This window comes from Taudactylus pleione, unplaced genomic scaffold (assembly GCF_031769625.1).
Source record: "Taudactylus pleione unplaced genomic scaffold, aTauple2 ptg000434l, whole genome shotgun sequence".
NCBI classification, from domain to species: domain Eukaryota; kingdom Metazoa; phylum Chordata; class Amphibia; order Anura; family Myobatrachidae; genus Taudactylus; species Taudactylus pleione.
Genome location: NW_028284836.1, coordinates 7,842,833 through 7,865,000, shown reverse-complemented (window position 1 = coordinate 7,865,000; position 22,168 = coordinate 7,842,833). Strand labels below are relative to the sequence as shown.

General features: G+C 46.3%; 1 protein-coding gene across 2 annotated transcripts in view; it reads left to right on the top strand.

Annotated features, from left to right (window-relative positions):
- Positions 1-14,212, top strand: part of LOC148505950 (uncharacterized) — a 157,043-nt gene extending 142,831 nt beyond the window's left edge. For both annotated transcript variants that reach the window (XM_088447540.1, XM_088447539.1), the window contains exons 2-3: positions 5,663-6,144; positions 13,696-14,212. In XM_088447540.1, the coding sequence (XP_088303666.1) occupies positions 5,669-6,144; positions 13,696-13,852 (633 nt within the window). In that variant the 5' untranslated portion in view covers positions 5,663-5,668 and the 3' untranslated portion in view covers positions 13,853-14,212. The remainder of the gene's footprint in view (positions 1-5,662; positions 6,145-13,695) is intronic.
- Positions 14,213-22,168: the final 7,956 nt, after the last annotated feature.

Sequence of the window (22,168 nt, the reverse complement as noted above, 5' to 3'; positions counted from 1 at the left end):
TCTCAGACCATCTCTCTCCCCATCTCATTATCAGTCCTTCTCTCTCCCCATCTCGGTGTCAGTCCATCGCTCTCCCCATCTCGGTATCAGTCCTTCTCTCTCCCCATCTTGGTATCAGTCCATTTCTCTCCCCATCTCGGTATCAGTCCATCTCTCTCCCCATTTCGATATCAGTCTATCTCTCCCCCATCTCATTATCAGTCCTCCTCTCTCCCCATCTCGGTATCAGTCCATCTCTCTCCACATCTCGGTATCAGTCCATCTCTCTCCCCATCTCGGTATCAGTCCATCTCTCCCCCATCTCTGTATCAGTCCATCTCTCTCCCCATCTCATTATCAGTCCTTCTCTCTCCCCATATTGGTATTAGTCTTTCTCTCACCTCATCTCGGTATCAGTCCATCTCTCTCCCCTTCTCGGTATCAGTCCATCTCTCTCCCCATCTCGGTATAAGTCCATCTCTCTCCCCATCTCATTATCAGTCCTACTCTTTCCCCATCTTGGTATCAGTTCATCTCTCTCCCCATCTCGGTATCAGTCCATCTCTCTCCCCATCTCATTATCAGTCCTTCTCTCTCCCCATCTCAGCATCAGTCCATCTCTCTCCACATCTCGGCATCAGTCTTTCTCTCTCCCCATCTCTGTATCAGTCCATCTCTCTCCCCGTCTTGGAATCAGTCCATCTCTCTCCCCATCTCGGTATCAGTCCATATCTCTCCCCATCTCTGTTTCAGTCCATATCTCTCCCCATATTGGTATTAGTCTTTCTCTCACCTCATCTCGGTATCAGTCCATCTCTCTCCCCATCTCTGTATCAATCCATCTCTCTCCCCATCTCGGTATCAGTCCATCTTTCCCCATCTCGGTATCAGTCGATCTCTCTCCCCATCTGGGTATCAGTCCATCTCTCTCCCCATCTTAGTATCAGTCCATCCCTCTCCCCATCTCAGTATCAGTCCATCTCTCTCCCCATCTCATTATCAGTCCATCTCTCTCCCCATCTCAGTATCAGTCCATCTCTCTCCCCATCTCAGTATCAGTCCACCTCTTTCCCCATCTGTCTGCCTCAGTGTTAGTCTGTTTGCTCTCATTCTATTTCCCGTATAGTGACATTGACCATTTGATGGATTCTGCTGTATCTGAGAGTAGCACAAAGCAATACAGCTTTATTTTACAGATGGGTTCACTCATCAGCCAGAAACACTTCTCCAGCTGTGACCGGTCAGCTCTCCGATGCTAGGCAAAGAAACTGCCAGAGTTACTATATTTGGTGCATCACTAAAGACATTTGACAGATGGTCCTCTGTCACCTTCTATGTATGAAATAAATTAGCAACTAAACTGCTTGGGGGATTGGGCAGCCCCCAGGGGTCTGTCCCACTGATGTATAGCATTAGCTGATTGAGACTTTCCTGCTTTGGGAGGAATTATCATTATGGAATATGATTCCCTTTGGTCAGTATGGGAATCCTGTTCAGTGGTCTGGTCTGGTCACCTGGAGCTTTGTATGGATTCCTCCATTCTCAAAATCTTAGCACACCCTTCACGTTCAGTCCAACAGCTCTGTCCCTGGGGCCAGGTAGAAGACATTGCATATTTATTAAACTAGCAAACTCTTACTGTATGTGACCCTTTAGTGATGGCTACCAAACAGAACAAGCCAATCGCCTCAGAGAACGAGAAGATTTCGGGAGGATCATTCTGCTACAGTATGTCCGTGGTCCTGGATGCCCAACTGTGCTGGTCCACAGAACTACGTTGGGCACCGCTCTCCCTTCTATGTGGCATTTCGGCTACAAATTACATCATCCAGAGAAGACACAAGTGCGGCGCTTGTCTCCACGGATGGCACAAGAGACAGACTGAACTCTCATGCAAAATCACTCAGTAAAGTACAGAAGAAATATAGGGCCTGATTCAGAGCCGGACGCTATTTGCGCTCGCTCGTTCAGAAAATAGGGGTGGCTATTCAAATGAACCATTCGCTCTTTGCGGTCTGTTCACGCCTCTAGGTCTGAACGAGCGTACAAAACATGCGGTCGTTTTTTGGAAAACTACGCCCCCTGGCCGCTCGCATCCTACGTCATGTCCGCTATTTATTAGATTAATCGAGTACATCGACCAGCGTATGAACTGCTTGCTATTTTTGTGGTTGGTTTTTCCTACCGCAATCTTGCGAGCAGTTCTGACTATAAAATAACCCAGTGACGTGGTCAATGACACTGCTGTATTAATTATGCACACCCATAAAATGCCCGTTTTGACCTTTAAGCATGCCTGCGTTCGGATCTCCACTCCCCGTTTTCAAGCACCTTCCCCTGTTACCACCCACATACGCCTCCTCCTGTCACTCAAAATAGCAGGCATTCGCTATTTAGCGAACAAACGATTTTCAGCTGCACTGACTGGTTCGCGCATGCGTATTACGATCCGTACGCATGCGCAGTTGTGCAAACATCGCTTGGAACGAACGAGCGGCCGCTTACGAGCGGCTCTGAATCAGGCCCATAATCAGGTTTTAGGTACTACTAATATATAGAAATCTTCTATCCCTCTCGCCTCATGAGCCCCCAGGCGTCTGGAGCAGCAGATGGCCGCAGACAGACTCCGGACGGCACTAATAAATGACCGTGTGTCAGTGAGATGACGACATTACGCCTCCCTGGCAGTCTCTTCTCCTCCATCTCTCACCTCAGAGTGAAACACTGGGCCTAATTCATAAATGGGCGCAGTAGCGCAGTTGCTGTGCCTTTGTACGCAGCGGCTGTGCTAAAACAATGTAAAAGCCGCAAGAGGCGTCTTAAGTAAAAATACGCACACTGTCGGCTTCTGTGATCTGCTGCCGAAGATGCAACATCAGATCAGCTGCGTGGACATTGGACGCCTGAATAACCGGAGTGTTACTGTCTGGCAAAATTACACCGTGGCCCGTGAAGCTGCGTCCAAAACGCAGCCACTGGCTTCTGCGTGCCCAGAAGATGGGACTGTCGTGCCCCCGTTTTCCGGAAAGCTCCTTGCCACCACCCCTTCGCCACCCCCAAAGGCCAGCAGCTTGTCAATCATGCTGCGACTTTGGGGCACTGCGACCGACATCGCCCATGAGCACAGCAGTCGCTGCTCCCGCTGCAGATCTGGGCATTTTCGTAAATATTTGCATTTATGCAAATCTCTGAATTAGGCCCCTCGGTCACTGGAAGTGCGACAGTTCAAACTCGGACAAATCGTCTTCAGTTTAATAGTTGTAATAACTGTACTAATCCTTAATGGCAGCAGTAATATGTCAGGTTATCTGTAAGTGGATGGGGTGATTATCTTACTAAGCAGGTGCATGTATCTGGGATAAGAATAGAACCGCCAGCTGCAGTAAACTAGGCCACACCTGGGACACATATGAATGAGGGTCATTTACTAAGGCCCCGACTCTCACTGTGGTGAGACATCGACCAGGAGCCGCAATTTGTCACCAGAGGGCCATGTACAGTACTTCTTTACAAGACGAATAAGGATTTGCTGATAGCAGCGATGACTTTAAAGCTGCGTACACACAGGACGACTTTAACGGTCAACGATATCATTGGACGATTTCCTTTGAAATTTCCAGGACGATATCATTCAACGAAATGTAGGATTTCGTCAAAGATCTACAAACGATTTCACCAACGATTGCTCAGTCATACCGTTCAGTATGAACGTTATGAACAACGATATATTCATCAAGTTGGACAAGCAGGATGGATGATGAAAGTTATCATCGTCCACGCGGGAACGCGCATCGTTCGTTTAAAAAAGTCAACGTTATGAACGACGTAGCGATAAACTATATCGTTATCGTTCATATTGTTGACAAAAGTCGTCCCGTGTGTACGCACCTTAAGGGTAAGCGCCAGGCAATCAGTTTCGCAGTAACAAGGGTCTATAATATGATTCATCGTCTGCCTCGCTTAATATGACTTTGCGCTGCATGTCTGTGGGCGTACAGGGCCTGCTTCAGATGTGGGCGCCAATTCAATAGCAGCTGCCATTTTGCATGCAGCTGCCATGCAAAAATATGCTAATGATGCAGCCGCCTGGATATGTACTGAGACGCCCAATGGCGGCCTCGCATGTCCAGCAGCTGCATACAAAGACGCAGCAGTGGTCGCAGATCCTTCGATAATCGTTCGTCTGAGTAACCCTAAGGTCGCACAGAATGGCAGAGGGAAGGGAGATGCTGGTGCCATGTGGGCAGATACACGCATCAAAAACGGTCATGACACGGCCGCGTTTTTGGCTCCGCTCCCTGTTGCCTCCCACAAAATGGCCCATGCCTGTCAATCACTTGTGAATAAATCCTCACTACAACCGTGCTCACATTCGTTCACCATTCAATTGGGCTAAGACGCATGCGCAGTCCACTGATAATCGCTCAAGTGCGTGAACATTGAAATAGTGCCCACATCTGAATCAGGGGGATGTAGTCCGTATCCCAACAGTTAGGATGCCGACGGTCACATTACCGACAGCGGCATCCCGACTGTCAGAATACCGACAGATTGCGGAGGTAAAGAGATACATGCGCATTTTGCACACAGATGTACAAATGTCGAACATCAAATTCATCAGTGTAATCTAGCAAATCTTCCAGTTGTTTTTTATGTGAATAAGACGCACATTTTGAGCAAGAAAGACGCTTGGCGCAGCCAAGTAGCCCGGGACCTGGCACGTCGAGAGTGGCTGTTTGACGTGACTGAAGCCACAGTGTATAAGGACACATTTGTATGTATTGTTGATGGTAGATGACAGACGCTGCACAAGATCTCGGTCAGCCAGATAATTTTCCGCCACAACCAGTGGCAAACGCAGGATTTCTAGAGGGGGGTTTCCAAATCCTTGATTTTAGAGCGAGTGTGGCCACCAAGGAAGAGGGCATAATTAGCATTTAACTAGCTATATTCTGCCTCCTACTAAGTGTATTGTGAGTCATAGTTCCAGCATATACAGGACCAGCGATCACAGTAAGCCATTAGATGCGGCAGTAGGGCCATCCTGCCTGAGCTGAGTGTTTTTATTTAAGATGTTGGCAGAGCACTGGAGCAAGTCTGGGAGACTGGGGGAGCAGCAGAAGAACCTAGCACTGCCCTGGACATATATGTACATATTGGTCACTCTCGAACAGTGCATGTTTTCCAGATCTCCTAGTTGGCGCACAGAAGTATTTATTACTGGCCGACACATGTTAAAAGATCCACAGGTGGTGCTAATTATTTTTATCTGTGATACTGAGAAGAACATGCAGCAATAGTAACATTCTATTATATTACTATTTCTTTTGTGGTCACGATGTGGGCTGGGGAGGGGGGTTTCCAGGCAACCAGAAACCCCCCCCTGCATTTGCCTGTGAAAACAAATAACATTGGTAACCAACACTCGTAAAGCTACATTAATACAATTGTGATGTCTTCTGCAAATGTACAGATGGAGCCATTTTATTCCAGTATTTAAATCTCCTGCCCTGATCAATAGTCCCCAATAAGACTATCTCGCCTTTCCTCTTGAAATGAATGGGCTGCATTTGTGACAGCTGCGGCATAGAGCTTCACTGGATATGAACTAAAGTCTGCTTCATCTGCAGAAAAGATAAAGTTAGTAATAAAATTAATATTTGGCTTTATGTTTAATTTGCAGAGCAGGATGTGGCCGTATGTGGCGCTGTCCACGGTGCTGAAGTTGTGGCTGGTTGTATCACTCAGCTCAGGCCAAAGTGGAGATGAAGCCCTGGGCGATTTAGGGTCGGGATATATTATGGACACCCTTCAAGATCAACCTAAAGAGCCCCAGCATCAGCCCCAAGACACACCAAAATGCCAGCTGACATTCGTCACCCCTCCTCGGGAGTCCTGTGCAAGGAAGGGCAGCGCCCGGAGTGTGCGAGAGGATGCACAGTACCTGCGGAACCTGCTGCAGGACAGCGGGCGGGTGCTGCACAGCCTGAAATACACAGTCAATGCTGAGGTGCAGGACCTGGGATACCAGGAGGTCATCGCGGAACACAACAAAGGGATCAAGGAGGACAACAGCGAGTTCTACGGAACCTTGAATAAAGTCATGCAGGAGCTCCAGACCCGGATGGAGGATGACGGCACAGAGCTTCCAGATGAGAGAAAGAAGTAAGAATAAGACAATATCTCACCCTGATATTGGGTGTGGTACAGTAGATTGGCAATGTTTAGACTGACAGTCAATAGTTTGACACTAGACGGTCAACAGGGAATAGGTCGACAGGGACAAAGGTCGAATGAAAAATTGTGGACAGTGCAGAATGTCAACAAGGTTAAAACATCGACAGGTTTTAAATGGTTGACACATAAATGGTCGACACAAAAAATAGTCAATGTAATTTTTTCTTTCTGTAATGTAACCCTAGTCCTAACCTTAACCCTCCCCCTAGTGCCTAACCATAACCCTCCAACTGGTTCCTAACCATCCCCTCTGGCAACCTAACCCTGACCCTCCCTCTAGTGCCTAACCCTAACTCTCCCACTGGTTCCTAACCGTCCCCTCTGGCAACCTAACCCTGACCCTCCCACTAGTGCCTAAACCTAACGCTAGCCCAACCCTTCCACTTGTGCCTAACCCTAACCATCCACTCCAGCAGCCTATCACTAACCCACTAGCTAGTGCCTAAACCTACCCGTCAACTCCGGCAGCCTAACCTTCCCCTAGTGTCTTACCATAACCCTTTCTCTGGTGCCTAAACCCTAACTGTCCCCTCCAGCAGTCTAACCCTAACCCTCCCCCTAGTGCCTAACCCTTACCCTCCCACTGGTTCCTAACCGTCCCCTCTGGCAACCTAACCCTGACCCTCCCCCTAGTGCCTAAATCTAACCCTAGCCTATCCCTCCTACTGGTTCTTAACCCTAGCGCAACCCTCCCACTAGTTCCTAACCCTAACCGTCCTCTCCAGCAGCCTATCCCCAACACACTACCTAGTGCCTAAACCTACCCGTCCCCTCCAGTAGCCTAACCCTCCCATAGTGTCTTACCATAACCCTTCCACTGGTGCCTAAACCCTAACTGTCCCCTCCAGCAGTCTAACTCTAAACCTCCCCCTAGTGCCTAAAGCTGGCCATACACTAGACCAACTTTTGTCCAAATAGTTAGTTGGTGGGAATGAAAATCTGATAATTTATGGGAGCAAATGACAATCACAAATTGGTTAAATCTGCTAATACATTACCAGATTTTCATTCCAAGCAACCAACTAGTTGAATGGTTGGATGAAAGTTGGTCTAGTGTATGGCCATCTTAGACCTTACCCTAGCCTAACCCTACCACTGGTGCCTAACCATAACTGTCCACTTCAGCAGCTTAACCCTAACCCAGTCAGCTGCTCTGTGCTGTAAAGCAGCATCTCCGTTTACAGCACACACCAGATGACTAGGGTCACAGAGCAGGAGTCCAGCGATCAGCTGACCAGAGTCAAAGAGGAGCTCACTGGTGTCAGTGGATGCAAGTAAGTGATCAGCCTGTGGTCTATGTAGACACACAAGGCTGATCACAGGTTCCGGCTCCCAGCTGGATATTATATACTCTTTACACATTTACTTTTTTTTTTTTTTTTTAAATGTCACCAGAAGTCCAAGTCCATGCTCTCAGCCCACCGCGCATGCATGATGGCCACGTGTGCCCTTTCGCCTCCACGCTTGTGGTTAGTTCAGGCCAGTGTGCCGCCTACTGAGTTAGATAGATCCCAATTTGTATAGCAAACAGCACTGTTCCTTATCCTCCAGTAGTGTAGGTAGTCCCTAGGGGAGTTGATAGGCTGACTTGTCAGGAATATCAGATCATCTCGCTCAATGGCGGCCTCCGTTGTGTAGATAACTGACAGGCATTATGTTTCGCTTTCCAGATATCTCAGTTAAGGGCCTATTTATCATTAAATATTTGCAGCATATTCCCCCAAAACACCTTGATATCTGAGATACCTGCTGCAGTCCCTCCATTTCCAACAGAGCTGCAACCCCCATAGGTTTCTATGGCGGACGCGATGCGGTCAGATTTACCATGCATTCAGTAGTTTGGCCCCTGCAGCTTCTGCCATCTAAAAGGTGGCGTTGTGCTGCTGTAACCTAAGGGCTACACTTTGTATAATTTACCAGGAGAGGGTTCGTCTGGAACCCTCCCCAGCAATGGTCACCACACATGTGTGGACTGTAGACTCTGGGGGTCATTCAGACCCGGTCGCAAGCGCTGAGCGCTCGATGTTTTTCCACTGGGTATACGCACGTCGGAGCCGGCCAGCGACAGGCGCTCCGTTACTAGGGGTCTCGCACCAAACGGGGCGAGCTGACGATGGTGATTGACAGCTCGCCCCGTTTGGGAGGTGGGCAGGGGGCGTGGCCGGCCAAACGGAGGCGATGGAACGCTTGCCGTTTGGGGGTTGACGCACTGACATCAACAGTGATGTCAGTGGGAGAGCTTCCTGCTCGATCAGAGCAGGGAGCTCCCTGGGGCTTGCGGCTGACGAGACCCAACCTTAGGGTCTCGTCGCAAGCCCCGATGGTTGCGGTGGTCTTGACCATCGCGACCGTCACCCTGGTCGATCACAAGAGCTGTGGGTGGTAACCCACAGCCTAGCGATCGACCAGGAGGCAGCACTTAAAAAGTAAGCGGCTGTCCTCATTCAGAGCGATCGCTTGCAGCAAGCGATCGACTCTGAATGAGGTCCTCTGTGTGCGCAGGAGTCCCGATAAAGAAGCGAAGAGACCACTGACACAGTCACTGCAACTCCAATCACATCACAAAGGCCCAATGGCATCACAAAGGGGGTGCGGGCCGCAACCGGGTGTCACCCGCCGAGGGCTAACACCAAAGTGCCGACTCCTCCTCAGTGGCAGAAGCCGCGTGCTGCACTGCACCATTACAGTGAGGGAGCCGGCACTGCACACAGACTGCTTCCGGGATTCCGGGAGCGACTAAAACGGGGGGGTTCAGGACATGAGGCCACGCCCCTACCACAAGGCCACTCCCCCTGTCCGCTGGTCACACCCCTTTTTGCCGGCCCACACTGGGTGTCACCATGGTGAGGATGCCACTGTAGGGATGGGTTCCTTTTGGAGCCCCTGTCCCTGGGGGTGCTATTTAGTACATTGGGGTGGTGTAATTGCGTGCTGTAATACTATCATGGGTGCTAATATCATGCCCAGATCGCACTGAGGGCCTGATTCATTACGGATCACTATTGCTAAAGCGCACGCAGTCGGGTGATTGTAATTTCTAAGTAGGGTCAGGGCTGCTGTAATTCTGGACGATGGTAGGTACTCAATGTTACCGATGTTTATGGAGGTTCGCGAGGTATTACCGATGTGAGATAGCGGTCGTGGGAGGCAGTGGGCTTATTTTCGCAGCAGATCTGCCTGCGATTACGGAGCTGCTGTCGCAATAGCCATCCTTAATGAATCGGGCTCTGAGTATGTGACGTTAGATAAACGGGCCCTGTAGTGTGAGAATGTCCATGGTCGGTCCAGGTCTCTATCTGTAGCAATCTGCCTGTGTGATCCCAGGGATGGTAATGTCCGGTAATTAGCTCGATCTAATCCTGTCATTCCCTGGATAGCTGAAGTCACGGAGAACAGTGGAAGAGGCCGATCACCAGGCAGCCTCATTGGCAGGATGATTAATGAGGCCCAGGCTGGAACAATCGGTAATAGTGTGGAAAGGAGCAATTCGACAAAAGTGCAAAATAATGCAATCGAGCCAGGAAGACACAAGATACAATAGAGGACTAATGGCGCTGTAATGACTGTGAGGGGAGAAGTCATTACCTCAGGTGATGAGGAATACAGCAGGGCCCCCTCACATTCCGGCAGGAGAGAGATTAACCCTTCATTTCTGCAGATGCTGTTTAACAATCTCCAAAAAGTTACATAGATAAAATTGGTTATTTTAGTCCATGTTTCATCATCCAGTGATGTCTGTGTAAGTAGAAAATGCAGGGCCTGATACAGTAGTGTGCACATGCCGATATTTGCGCGGTCGACCGATTATTTGCTAATACGCATGCGCAAAAGTATTGAAAACTCCTAGTGCGCTTGCATTTGCCTGAGTGTAAGTGTCAGCTGTTGCGTACGGAGGAGCTGGCATTAGAACTGGTCGGGGAAAAACCATGGGCGTTTCTGTATGGTGACTGGAAGGTGGTCTGAAGTGAACGCAAAAAAGGCGCCTCATGGGCGCGTTGTGGGAGGATCTCGGGCATGTCAGCGATCGTGGATGCATTCCCAAAGGCAGAGCCGCAGCCACAGAGGCCATGTTTAGAGCAATTTCAGAAAAAGACACTAACCCAGACATAGGCAGGTGCAAGGGTAGATGGTGAACGCCGTAATGCACCGATGGTAGAGCGTTTGGAACCACCAATGGATTTTCACTGTCCATGGACATTGGAAGAGGGCGTCTCAGGGCTTGTACTAGTCCGGCGCATGCTAGTACACAAGGTGGAATATAAAAACTAACATTCACATATTAACGCTGCTGCGACTACGCCAAAAAATCGCAGCTGTGCATGCATTAGCGTTCCCCTCTGAATCAGGCCCAGCTGAGCCAATTTGCGCAGAATCCTTGTGCAGCAGGAATGAGCTGAGCCAATTTGCGCAGAATCCTTGTGCAGGGGGAATGAGCTGAGCCAATTTGCGCAGAATCCTTGTGCAGCGGGAATGAGCTGAGCCAATTTGCACAGAATCCTTGTGTAGCGGGAATGAGCTGAGCTTTGCGCAGAATCCTTGTGCAGCAGGAATGAGCTGAACCAATTTGCGCAGAATCCTTGCACAGAGAGAATGAGCTGAGCCAATTTGAAATAGATACAAACAAAATAAATTCTATCTTGTTGAGAAAATCCCATTATGAGAGATTGGTGAACTGCGCAATGCGTGCATCTGCTCTGCTTCCAATGTGCACAACAGCGCCAATTTAACCTCACAGCGCATTTAAAAGCACACCCCCACTTCGCAATCCCATGGAATCTCTGTGCCCACTGTAAGGTCTGGAGATTTAATCTGAGGATGTGATTGTGGAAAGTCCCGTCTATTAAGACTTCTAATTTATGATTTTCAGTTTTTTTGCTAAAATACTGCTCGGTTTAGTCTCATTTGTGTCCTTAGTGAGTCGATAGAATGTGGGGACACTGAACCTGTCTTCATTGCTTGTGACACCGTTGCATGCATTTGGAGGTTTTTATTATTTCGGCCCGAATTGCGCCTAGAAATGTGCTTTTTCACTAAGTGCAACTGGAAGGTGCAAAATGCGTCGCTAATAGTATCGGATGAGGAAATATCACGTCCTTTGTCTGTGCAGTGCACCCAGAGGTGAACAAACCTTTAAATGCAGCTGCTCCAAACCTTGTTTAGCTAATCTCACCCAGCAAAGTTACATATTGTGCTCACCTCAAATGCAGTGGGCATGACAATGCAATTAATGACATCATGCCACTTCCCCCGCTAATCACAGCATCAGGCAGTGATGGCGCATTTCACAGTCACTACGGATATGGGTATGATCTGGGGGATTGACCCATTTTCTCAGGGGCCTGGTACAAGTTCCTAAAATACAGGAGTCTCTTGATATTCTGGAAGCGTAGGCTCAGTCATGCACCCAATGCATACATACCTCATACATCCCTGAGCTGCTGATTACTCCCAGGATCAATGCACACTGACCAGTAGCTCCATGTGCTTTCCTGTATCCCCAGTTACAGTGTGATAGCTGCATACAGAAAGCACTCTGTGGAGTTGCACTATATAGCTCATTTTCCGTGAAGGGTGTTGTTCACAATAGATTGCACTTAACTCTTTCATTTCCCGACTGCTGTGCTGACCAAATACATCAGTATGTATGTTCCCTATTGTATTCTATAGCATCTGAATTACCGATGGCCTAATGCAATGAATAACTTGCAGAACATTCGCTTCCGATGAAAATGTTGTGTGACTGCCGATGTTCCATTAATATCTGCAGAGGAGAATGATTCGGCTCTTGAAAGCACTTTGCAGGAAATATTCTTTCAGCAGTACAAGTACAGAAAGAGTGGGGAGCCTGCTCTCTGGTCATTCTGAGGACGCTCATTTGTGTTCTGCAATTACATGTTTTCATGGCTGAGCTTACATTCTGATGGAACTGTGCGGATATGGGAAATAATTGGTCTGTAACCCTGTCCTCAGCTGCCCCACAGACATATCCCTAGATTAGATTACTAACCTCTCTAGGGGCAAATTCATAGGCCAACACTGTGCGGGGATCAGGAAAGATATAATATATATATATATACTGTACATATAAGATATATGTCTGCAGGGGCAGATTTGTTGTAGGGTGAAGAGCCCTAGGGGGCATATTTATTAACGGGGGGTTTTAGACTTGATCATTATAATAATTTCATATCACCACAATAAGAAATTAAGGTATGACGGGATGTATTAAAAAACACACTGGGATAGCCTCTGTGCGTTATGTAACAATAAAGTAATCTCTAATGCGATCTGATAACTTTGAACATGGAAATAGACCAATAGTCGGCCATTTTTCCTTGCGTTACACATTAATGTATATCTTTGCATGTGAGAGGTAAAGACATGATTGCTCCTTTCTACTTTGGATGGGCGGCGTGTATTTAATTACAGAGTGAGACCACATTGGTCATTTACATATCTGAGTTGCGTCTGACTCATGAGGTTTTATGTAAACAAAGTCAAACAGTTCTATTAAGTGGAAACTTGTACATATATGTATTAGTTATGTCACACTATGTATATTATCATGTTACATTTCTACATATATGTCCTCGTACACCTATGGCGTCTATACGCCATCTGGCTCCAGCCCCCCTGCGACTGAGGCGCTCCGAAAGGTGTAGTGTACTGTGTTTTTTCTTTAAATTTTGCATCTTATACCGATCGCAGATGGGGAACACCACTCGCTGCTCACTACAGACGCTGGGCTGTGACTTATACCGCACAGGAATTAGAATTACACACGTACAAAGTCACAGGTGAATGACAACGGAACTTGGCGTGAGAACTATTTGCGGCCGCTGCATCGTAGCACTGTGTATACAGATTCAGGCTCAGTCGCACACAAATGTATAAATGTCGCACATGAAATTGATTAGCACAATCCAGTAACGTCCGTTTGTCACTCCCAGTTGTTTCATTTATGTGAATAACATGCACATTATGGGGCATATCCAATTGGGCGCGAGGTTTAGCAAGGTAAAAACCTTGCGCCCAATTTAGAAATTCCACGGGTATGCGTGCTCCCGATACCCGCAGTATTCAATTCCAAAAATACTGGTTGCGGTGTTTTCAGTTCTCAAAACCCAACGGCGCGTATTTTTTACTGGGAAAAAAAAAAACACTTACCTTACCAGGGGTCTCCGGCGGCCTCCCCTCTCTCTTCTTACTGGAGAGGGAGCTGCTGGGAGTCCCAGGGGCTGGTGGGAGGAGCAAGGGCTGCTGGAAGATGTAGTTCTCCCAGCGCCCATTCCAGGGGGGCCACACTAGCTCTGCGGGGGCAGAGTGACAGTGGGACACACACACGTCTCACCAGTTGTGACTTTGGCATTAAAAATTAGAAAAAAGCCAAGAAAGCATGTTTGTTTGTTTGTTTGTTTGTTTGTTTGTTTTTTAAAGTGACTGGATCCGTTACCTCTGATTTTCCTACTTCTTACCCAGGCTGCGGAAAAACTTCCTCATGATGGATCACCTGCTTCAGACCACATTTCACCTGGCTGACAAGCTGGACAAAGCCTCGCAGGATCTGGATCTCATTCTGGAGAAGCAGCTGGAGCGATCCACCACCCTGGCTTACAGAAACACCCTACAGTCCTGACCAGCAGATCTGACCCCACCACAAGATGGCCGACGCCGGGTCACAGCTCCCATGTGACCAGACACTCTGATGTCACTAAGCATATTTACTATGCATTCTCTAGACGGATTTCCGCTGTACTCAACACAATGGCTGCTGCTTCTCCACAGCCTTGTCCTACATTATCAGAGAGGCACAGACATTCATCTCTCCACGTTTTCTATATACTGTATATGCAAATGTATGCTGTGAATATTATTTCCTTATAAAAGCACTGACACCTACAGATCCGTTTTAACTACACAATGTGTGCTGTGTAATGCATTACCTGGTCATTTACAGGATGCAAAGATGGAGTATTATAAAGGGCGTGCACTATGTACAATGACAGCGCTGTATGAACTTTACTAGTGATTACTGTGTAGATGTGAGTGACTTGGGATGTAGTCATCTTGTCGGCAATCACAATGTTGGCCGTCAGAAGGTGGACACCATAATGTCGATATGGTTAAAATGCTGACAACCAGCATTTCGACACCAGCAAGATGAAGATACATTTAAAATGTCAACGTAAGAAATGCTGACACCGTCAAAATGTGGCTAGTACAAGGTTCAGGGTTACTTTTGTGATGTTACCAACCTAATTATGTGCAATGTCACCTGGTTTCATAGAAAAGCGCAATGTGAGATAAGATGGCAGCATCTATAAATCTGACCTAGTGTATATTAGCTGGAGTAAGGGCCACATGGGCCTGGGGCTGCAAATTATCAAGGGAGGGCCTATTGTGATAAGTGTATGAGCTGTGATCAGGGTTGTGTGGGTGTGGCCTGTGCTGTGTGGGTGTGGCCTGTGATGTGCGGGTATGACCAGTTCTGTGTGGGTGTGGCTGATGCTAAGTGGGTGTGGTCAGTGCCATATGGACGTGTACACCCCGTATACTATCAGCCTCAATGTCTCCCTAAATACATAAAAGTAGAAAAATAGCATCATTTGGAGAGGACAATATAAATACAATCTTAACACCTATGATTTATGGCTGACTGTGTGGCCAGCTGGTGGGTGATCAAATTAATGTTTTCATGATGATGGGCCTATTTATGTGGAGGCTTGGGGCTGCAATCCCATCTGCCCCATTGGTAATCTAGTTCTTTATATTAAGGGCAGAAGGGAGTCCACTTCTTTGAATTACAGAAACAGGATGAAGTATCCATTCATACCACCCAAAATTCATACATGCTAACCCCAACTTGGGCAAAGCAAGCCCAGCCCCCAGTCTTCCAAAACCCCACACAAATCACCCACTGACAATATCCAATGTTTGCCCCTCACCTTTTAATGCCCATAAATCTGGATCAACCTCTCAATCTATCTATCTATCTATCTATCTATCTATCTATCTATCTATCTATCTATCTATCTATCTATCTATCTCATATCTATATATCTTCTATCTATCTATCTCATATCTATCTATCTATCTATCTATCTATCTATCTATATATATATCTCATATCTATCTATCTATCTATCTATCTATCTATCTATCTATCTATCTATCTATCTATCTATCTATCTATCTATCTGTTTTAGGTGTGGGAGATGTCACATAAATATTTGCGGACCTGTCATATACTGTGGCTTCAGACCCCTGAACACAAATACCTTCTCCCCATAACCCCTCGGCTTCTATAAAGGTTATATTATCTGTTCCTACACAATCCCTATTACCAGCCAGAGTGCGGATCATTTGCTGGTGGAGCCCTTACTAATGTTATACAGAAATGGAGTGTACGCTGTAAGAGCCCGTACAGAGGCCAAGAGGAGGCTTATTCCAGGACATGAGTAATATCTGCCGCGTGTGACTCATCGGCCATGGGAGGTGTTTGCTTGTGGTAATAACCAGCAATGTCTGAGCACTGTCCATCTCTTGTGTTATCTCCTGCCTCTAGATCCAGCTGATGCAGATATTACACAGCAGAGGCGTCAGGCTAAGCAGCTGGGAATGGTTATAGACAGTAAGGGGGAGATTTCCCCTCAGTCACACAGACTTTATACTCTCTGTGCACAACTGTTCCCAATCACTGGGGCCCATCTCACATCTCACCAGGCCTGAAATATGAGTTCCCTACATCAAAGTACATTCACATAAATATAAGCAGATTGGGGCCGATGCAGAGATGAATGTCCATCCGTCTGCGGGGCGAGTCTTGTGTGAAATCGCACTGCATATCCTATGAGAACGGATGCAGGTGAGCACGGGCGATGCAGAGCCCTACGTATTTAAATCGCACCGACACTTCCAGCCAAAGGGTCCGAACTGGCTGGTAATGAGCTGCTCTCATGTAGGCACAGGCAGTCACGCCCATTCTGTCGCAGGTGGAGACGCGACATCGATGCGTGTGCAAGATTGACCAGCAATACAGACTTAGGCGCAATTCTGAGTCAGTATATATATATATATATATATATATATGTAGTATCTATATAGAATACGCCAGATAGGCGCCACTCCCATTGAAAAAGATACAAACGCCCGTGCCCTCCGTAGGTTGCCCCAACATGGAGCCCCAACAATACAATCCAAGGATGGCGGCACTTGGACAGAATAAATCCACACAGCGGCAGGTACGTTCACCAACGTTTCGATGATTTATTTCATGATGCCCTGATGACGATGAAGTAAACCATCGAAACATTGGTGTACATACCTGCCACTGGGCCTGATTCAGAGCCACTCGTAAGCGGCAGCTCGTTCGCTCCGAGCGATGTTTGCCCAACTGCGCATGCGTACGGATCGTTATACGCATGCGCGAACCAGTCAGTGCGATCGAAATTCATGTGCTCGCAAAATAGCGAATGCCTGATAATTTGAGTGACAGAATGAGGCGTATGTGGGTGGTAACAGGGGAAGGTGTTTGAAAACGGGGAGTGGAGATCCGAACGCAGGCGTGCTTAAAGGTCAAAACGGGCGTTTTATGGGTTTGCATAATTAAAACAGCAGCGTCATTGACCACGTCACTTGGTTATTTTATAGCCAGAACTGCTCGCAAGATTGCGGTAGCAAAAACCGACCACAAGAATAGCGAGCAGTTCATACCCTGGTCGATGTACTGGATTAATCTAATAAATAGCGGACATGACGTAGGATGCGAGCGGCCAGGGGGTGTAGTTTCCCAAAAAACGACCGCAAGTTTTGTTCGCTCATTCAGACCTAGAGGCGTGAACAGACCGCAAAGAGCGAACGGTTCATTTGAATAGCCACCCCTATTTTCAGGACGAGTGAGCGCTAATTGCGTCCGGCTCTGAATGAGGGCCACTGTGTGGATTTATTCTGCCCGAGTGCCGCCGTCCTTCCATTGTATGTATGTATATATATATATATGTGAGAACAGTGTGGTTAGGTCAGAGCGCCTTAAAGTGCTTTGTGGTGTAGATAATGTGCAAGAAAACGCTAATTAAATAGATAAAGTGAGAAATATGTCTAACAAATAGATCTAGACCATAAATAAGTAATTATAAAAGTACAAATTTAATAAAGACAACCAACATAAAAACATGAATGGAAAGACATGAATGACACTATTTAAAAAAATATATAAATACTACGAAAATAATAAATAAAAAATAGAGATAAATACAGAGCTTTGTAAAAATAAAGAGCTTATCTTATTTCCTATATAAGGAGGATAAAGTCAGGTAGGGTGCAGGCACCCAACGCGTTTCGTCAACAGCGGACTTCTTCAAGGGAATAGAGATAAGCAATGGGATATTGCTATATTTGTACCCCAAACAATCAAAAACAGTTAGCTACATGTGGTTGTGATCGTTATCACACTTCCTGTGATGTCACTTCCGGTGTACATAATCACCATTAAAATCAAGCAGAGACAACCAATAATAGTAAAACAAAAAAAATATATAATGTACAATCTACAGTAGATATTTTTTTTTTGTTTTACTATTATTGGTTGTCTCTGCTTGATTTTAATGGTGATTATGTACACCGGAAGTGACATCACAGGAAGTGTGATAACGATCACAACCACATGTAGCTAACTGTTTTTGATTGTTTGGGGTACAAATATAGCCATATCCCATTGCTTATCTCAATTCCCTTGAAGAAGTCCGCTGTTGACGAAACGCGTTGGGTGCCTGCACCCTACCTGACTTTATCCTCCTTATATAGGAAATAAGATAAGCTCTTTATTTTTACAAAGCTCTGTATTTATCTCTATTTTTAATTTATTATTTTTATAGCATTTATATATATTTTTAAATAGTGTCATTCATGTCTTTCCATTCATGTTTTTATGTTGGTTGTCTTTATTAAATTTGTACTTTTATAATTACTTATTTATGGTCTAGATCTATTTGTTAGACATATTTCTCACTTTATCTATTTAATTAGCATTTTTTTGCACATTCTCTGCACCACAAAGCACTTTAAGGCGCTCTGACCTAACCACACTGTTCTCACATTACCTTAAAAGTTACTGACCACGACTTATACCGATTAGGTTGAGCTGACACCCCATGTGTGTGGGAGGATAGGCTTTGATTCAATTGTATCATTTAATTTATTGTAACTTTAGGTACATCACATACCACTGGCGCTGTAAAAACCTTATAGACACATATATATATATATATATATACTGTTTATTTATATATATATATATATATATATATATATAGTAGTAAGTCAGTTCACATCGTCCTGACCCCACTCTGTCCTGCACCGCCTCCCTCTGTCCGCTGCTCTGCTCCATCCCACCTCCTCTCGGCTCCGCACAGTCCCACCTCGTGCTCTGTTACTACTTGTGTGCTATCATCGAGTCCACAAGTACAGTAGTGTATAGGAGAAATGTTAGCACTTGGGGCAATTCTGTATTTAAAACATTCCCTGCAACCCCACTATCGGCAAATGTCAATAAGGTATCAACAGATGTGGCATTACCCATCACATGAACAGGTAAATAAAGGATACTATTAGAAGGCAATAGCAGAGGGCCTAGGCAAGCTTTCTCCTACTCACCTAGGTCTTGTCATTGCCTAGCTTCTTGGGAGAGCAGTGATGAGAAGTGGCACCTTCTCTCCATGGTGTAGTCACAGCCCAGAAATTCGTTTTTCATTGGCAGAGAAATGGGAAGCTCCAAATTGCATTGGTTCTAGAGGGTCCAAACCCACCAGACCATTAGTAGCAGGAGGATTACAGTTTCCTTGGCTCGATATATCGACTGACTATGGACAGCTCTATGAGATTATGTAAAGTTTCTGGAGCTGGCTTTTATTTGTTCTGGCAATGCTAGTCTAAATTTTCTTTGCGAGGCAGGTCCAATCCAATCCCAAACAGTTTTCCAGTGTTGAAACTGAAAGATTCTCAACTGGGTGACGACCCTGTTGAAGGGAGCGCAAATGGTTCTCGGCAGAGGTAACCCTAACAGGGTTGTCATACAAGATATCGCATGCCTCAAAAAAAGGTACAGTATGCACACATGACCGAGTAGGATTATGGGGTTCAAGGCCAAATGTCTAGATTTCTGGGTCAGCACTGCAGTGATTAAAAAAAAATAATAATAAGTTTTACATCCAAGACTATCGTTAATGGCGATTTTTATGCAGTTGAGCAATTTTTTGCTTCTGCGCATCCGCGAAACACAGTGAAAAGTCCCACAGCCCACATGCGAACTAAACTTTTAGATGTCATTCGCAATATCTTTGTGACAACAAGGTCCTGAGCAGATCACTGCGATCTGTGGGCGTTCATGGGTGGAATCGGGGAGGTGGCCGAATGTGTTTGCAAAAGGAGGCTGGTCGGTGGGCGTGTTATGGGAGTCCCAGGAGTGAGTAAGCGTTTGCGGCTGCATCCGCAATCGCAGAACCACAGTCTCAGAGGCCAGTTTCAGAGAAACAGTTGGCCTGGAATCTGCACAGCCCAGGACTCACTCGAGGGGTCGATATGTGTTCTCAATCCCCGGAGGATCTGCACACAGGGGAAGTAGGTGTAGCTACATTTGCTAAGTCTGTTGCACACTATGGCCACGTTCAGATCCGCTCGCTAGATGCCTACGCTTGTTCCCAGCGTATGCAAATTTGGCTAAGTGACGGCAAGGCAGGTGATCGCATGGCAAGGCATAAGCATGCCCACTATGTCTTGGTGTGCGATCGCTCTGTGTATGCAGTCGCCCACCAGCCTGTGTTAAAACGCCTACATGCGCACGTCATCTCCAGGAAGTGTATACAACCATCAGTAAATTCAACCAGGTGACGTGTACAATGACGCTGCCTGTCAATTATACACGCCTCTGAAATGGCGTTAAGACGCTCAGGCACGCCTGCGTTCGCGCCTCCACTCCCCCGTTTCTAGTGGCCAACACCTGTTACCACCCACAAATGGCTTCTCCTGTCACTCATTCACCTGGGCTGTCTATGCTCGGCGATCGCTCACACTAGTTTGTGCGCACGCACTGCAATGCATACACATTCGCACAATGCAAACCATCGGCTGCTACGAGCGAACGCTTCTTACCCACCGGGTCTGAATCGAGCCCAATGTCTGTTAGCAGGCATATTTTTATAAAACATTTTGACCTCGTACGCAGTTGAGAATGCAGTAGTGTACATCACTGAGTCATGGCCCAATGGTAGTAACAGTGTGTCGCAGGCTTCTCAAATCCTCCTCTGCATGTGCCAGGTATAACACGAGCCATTGGGTAACAGGGGTGCAACCAAAAGAAGATGCCTTTTCCAAACCGAAGAAATAGAATTTTCCCCAGTATATATTTATACCAGGCGTATACAGACAAACAGTAGCAGCTCAGAGACTTATAAAACCAGAACAGACACGTGACACACTGATTGTACCACCCGTTGTTACATTGTGCCATTATGGGAGATTAGTAAGTGTCTATTTCATCCAGATGCTTTCTCACCAAATTCAATTTGAGTTGTATTATTATACCAGGAAAAACTATAATTTACTTTAATAGTTAAAAGTGAAAATAATGCTCAGTACAATGTTGTTACTTTGCTTCCTATCCTGTAAGTATATAATTTGCTATAATATATCATATATCTGGATAGTGGTTTACAGACTGAAATGTTATCTGCGGTTGAGGCTGGACCACAACATCCTTCTTTGTCATTATAAGATTAAATGTCGTAATCTGCGGAGACAAAAATAAAATGTATCATTGTTTGCAGAGCTCTATCTCCTTGTGCTTGTGGAGCCGCCATCAAATACCACGAATGCCCGCGCTGTACTGTATATACTGGGTTATTATGTTGCAGATTATCCCTCGCATTCTGAGGCTGAGGAGTTTCTGTGAAGCTTTTTCAGAATTTCTTCCAATGACACTTCTCACATTGCCGAGCAATTTTCTAGTCATCCCGGTAGAATATAGGGCCTGATTCAGAGCCACTCGTAAGCGGCAGCTCGTTCACTCCGAGCGATGTTTGGCCAACTGCGCATGCGTACGGATCGTTATACGCATGCGCAAACCAGTCAGTGCGGTCGAAATTCATGTGCTCGCAAAATAGCGAATGCCTGACAATTTGAGTGACAGGAGGAGGCGTATGTGAGGGGTAACAGGGGAAGGTGCTTGAAAACGGGGAGTGGAGATCAGAACGCAGGCGTGCTTAAAGGTCAAAACGGGCGTTTTATGGGTGTGCATAATTAAAACAGCAGCGTCATTGACCACGTCACTGGGTTATTTTATAGCCAGAACTGCTCGCAAAGTTGTGGTAGCAAAAACCGACCACAAGAATAGCGAGCAGTTCATACCCTGTTCGATGTACTCGATTAATCTAATAAATAGCGGACATGACGTAGGATGCGAGCGGCCAGGGGGCGTAATTTCCCAAAGAACGACCGCAAGTTTTGTACGCTCGTTCAGACCTAGAGGCGTGAACAGACCGCAAACAGCGAACGGTTAATTTGAATAGCCACCCCTATTTACAGGACGAGCGAGCGCTAATTGCATCCGGCTCTGAATCAGGCCCATAGTGCGGTAAATAGTGGGCTTGTTGATTACAACATTATAGGGAGTGTCATGGGATTTACGCTACAGTCTCTTCTTTGACGTACATTAAGACAAAATGCTCATTAAGTTGGTGTTTGAAAGTTGCTCACTCACAGTAGGAATTAATGGTGGAAATGAATTAAGGATCAGCCTCATCATCAAATCCCAAAATGCTGTAATAAGTCCTCATAATTAGCAACGGTTGTGTGGGGTCCTGACAACTACCAGCACAGGGAGCAAATGGACAGGCAATTAGCACAGGGAATGGATGGTCCTGACAACCAACTCAGAGGTCTATTTACTAAGCCTTGGTTT